Source organism: Micromys minutus, assembly GCF_963924665.1.
Source record: "Micromys minutus genome assembly, chromosome: 1".
In the NCBI taxonomy this organism is placed as follows: Eukaryota; Metazoa; Chordata; class Mammalia; order Rodentia; family Muridae; genus Micromys; species Micromys minutus.
Genome location: NC_137969.1, coordinates 237615731 through 237618690, shown reverse-complemented (window position 1 = coordinate 237618690; position 2960 = coordinate 237615731). Strand labels below are relative to the sequence as shown.

General features: G+C 40.5%; 1 protein-coding gene across 1 annotated transcript; it reads left to right on the top strand.

The window, feature by feature from the left end:
- Positions 1–1299: 1299 nt before the first annotated feature.
- On the top strand, positions 1300–1845 carry LOC308427242 (ADP-ribosylation factor-like protein 5A; the record flags this gene model as incomplete). Its single annotated transcript, XM_080925325.1, has 1 exon — positions 1300–1845. Exon 1 carries the CDS (start codon positions 1306–1308, stop codon positions 1843–1845), a length of 540 nt encoding a protein of 179 aa, XP_080781451.1. The 5' UTR covers positions 1300–1305.
- Positions 1846–2960: the final 1115 nt, after the last annotated feature.

The following is a 2960-nucleotide window of genomic DNA, read 5'->3' as shown; positions in this document are numbered from 1 at the left end:
ACCCTGAGAGAGTCTCTGAGGAGACATCCATATCTGGTATTGCCAGTAAACACTTCTTGGCATCAGCAATGGTGCTTGGGTTTGGTGGCTGCATATGGAGTGGTTCTCCAGGTAAGGCAGTCTCTTTAGATCTTTTCTAAAATTCCTGTTCCTCTCTTTGACCTTGTATTTCCTCACCTTTTGGTTCTCACTTCTAAGAAGAACTGAGACATCCACATTTTGGTCTTTCTTTTCTTTGAGCTTCATAATTTCAGTGGTTGGTTTCTTGAGTATTTTGAGCTTTTTCTTTGGGGGGGGGGTGCTAGTATCTGCTTATAAGTGAGTACATAACATGAGTGCTTTTTTTGTGACTGGGTTACATCACTCAGGATGATAGCTTCAAGTTCCACCTATTTGCCTAGAAATTTCATTAACTTATTGTTTTTAATAGCTGAGTCATTGTGTATATGAACCACAATTTCCATTTCTCTGTGGAAGGACACCTGGGATCTTTCCAGGTTCTGTCTATTATAAATAAGACTACTATGAACATTGTTGAGCATGTGTCCTTCTTAGATGTTGGAGATACATTTGGGTATATTCCCAGGAGGGGTATAGCTGGGTTTTCAGGTAGTACTATGTCCAATTTCCTGAGGAACTGTCAAAATGATTTCCGGAGTAGTTGTACCAGTTTACAATCCCGCCAAAAGAGGAGGCATGTTCCTCTTTCACAACATCCTAAGATTAATAAACCCTTAGTCAGGCTAACCATAGGACCCAGAGAAAGTATCCAAATGGACAAAATCAGAAATGAAAGACATAACAACAGAAACTGAGGGAACTTCAGAAATCATCAGATTCTACTACAAAAGCCTATATTCAACAAAATTAGAAAATCTAGAGGAAAAGGACAATTTTCTAGACAAATTGCAGGTATTAAATTTAAATCAGATTCAGATAAACGATCTAAACTGCCCCATAACTCCTAAAGAAATAGAAGTAGTCATCAAAAACCTCCCGATCAATAAAAGCCCAGGAAGTGATGGGTTTCCTGCGGAATTCTATCAGACTTTTGTAAAAGACTTAATACCAATATTCTGAAAACTATTCCAGGCTGGGGGAGGTGGTGGCCTGCGAGGCTCGAGCAGAGGAGCGCCACTGCGGTAGCAGCGGGGCCTCGCGCGTGGCTAGGCAGCCTGGGCTGCGGCCTCCCCGCGTGTCTCTGGAAGCTGGCTCGAGGCCGGCGCCGGAGCAGAGGCGGAGGCCCCGGCCGCGTCCTTCTGCCCCGCAGCCTGAGCCGGGGCTGGAGGGCTCCGCTGCCCGAGGATGGGAATTCTCTTCACTCGGATCTGGAGACTGTTCAATCACCAGGAGCACAAAGTTATTATTGTTGGGCTTGACAATGCTGGGAAGACTACCATCCTTTACCAGTTTTCCATGAATGAAGTTGTACATACATCTCCTACAATAGGAAGCAATGTGGAAGAGATTGTGGATAATAATACACGTTTCCTGATGTGGGACATTGGTGGCCAAGAATCCCTTCGTTCTTCCTGGAACACTTACTATACTAACACAGAGTTTGTAATAGTTGTTGTGGACAGCACAGACAGAGAAAGAATTTCTGTAACTAGAGAAGAGATCTACAAAATGCTAGCCCACAAGGACCTAAGAAAAGCTGGGCTGCTGACTTTTGCTAATAAACAAGATGTTAAAGAATGCATGACAGTAGCAGAAATCTCCCAGTTTTTGAAGCTCACTTCTATAAAAGACCACCAATGGCATATCCAAGCATGCTGTGCTCTTACTGGCGAGGGGTTATGCCAAGGACTTGAATGGATGATGTCACGGCTGAAGATCAGATGATCTCTTCTCACCCTTCTCATGGACTCTATCTAAAAGCTGCAAAAAAAAAAAAAAAAAATGGTTTAGATATATTTATAATAAACCGACTTAAGAGTTTTCTATAAGAAGAAAATTAAGACCACTTATTTGAAAACAAAGATGAAATGTCACCACCTGGTTTGCTCTCATTTCTCCCAAGCCTGTGACTGGTATTTTCTCATGGTTAATCCTCTCAGGATGTGGTAGAGCTCTGGCAAATACAAAGAGAGAGGAAGACATTTGAACTTTGGAGCTTTATTTCAGAGTGACTCTCCCACCCTTCCCCAAGTTGAATGTTCCCTTTTAATTACATTGAATCAAATACAAATCAGCACAGATACTGTTTCAGTTTCAAAAAATGTAATATTATGAAAAGTATTTTGCTTAAAGTTGAATATGTATTGTGTATACACCTCAAGTTCAATGGCTTTGATTTGTGTTCTAAAGGAAAGCAAATGACACAAGTTAATGATGACTTGTTACTCTCCTGAAGTCACCGGGTTCCACCTTTGGTGTTAAGTGTCACTGTTTAGTTTACCCTCTGTTCTCTGTGTTGTCCTAACAAGCCAGCCCCAACCCAGAATCATTAAGCTGCTCCTTAAAAATAAAACGGGGGAAATCTTGACATTATATAACTATTTTTGTTGTTCAGTAATACAGACGGAAATCCATAACGCAAGTGGGCAGAGAATCTGCTAGACTCCTGGCCATCTGTGGCTGGGCAGAATTACACAGTAAACAGTTGTCCGACTTTCCCTTCTATTGGTTCTGACGCCAATTCAGCTACTAATTGGTCATTCATAAATCGTGATTAAAATGATCAGGTAATTTTTAATTGAAAACCATGGTGTGAGATGTATTTACCCAAAGAGGTAGCATCCTATAAATAGTAGTGATTAACTTAACTACAGCCTTCTTAGATATTAAATTATATAATAAACAGGTAAAATGAACTTAAGAGTAAACATAAAGCATAGTTTTCAGTAAACATTAATAATTTCTCAATTTGCAGATTAGTACCTGCAAAGGTATCTTCTTCCATTCCATAAACTGCCTTCTCTAATAATTAACAAAGCAAATATTCTGGATGACTGCAA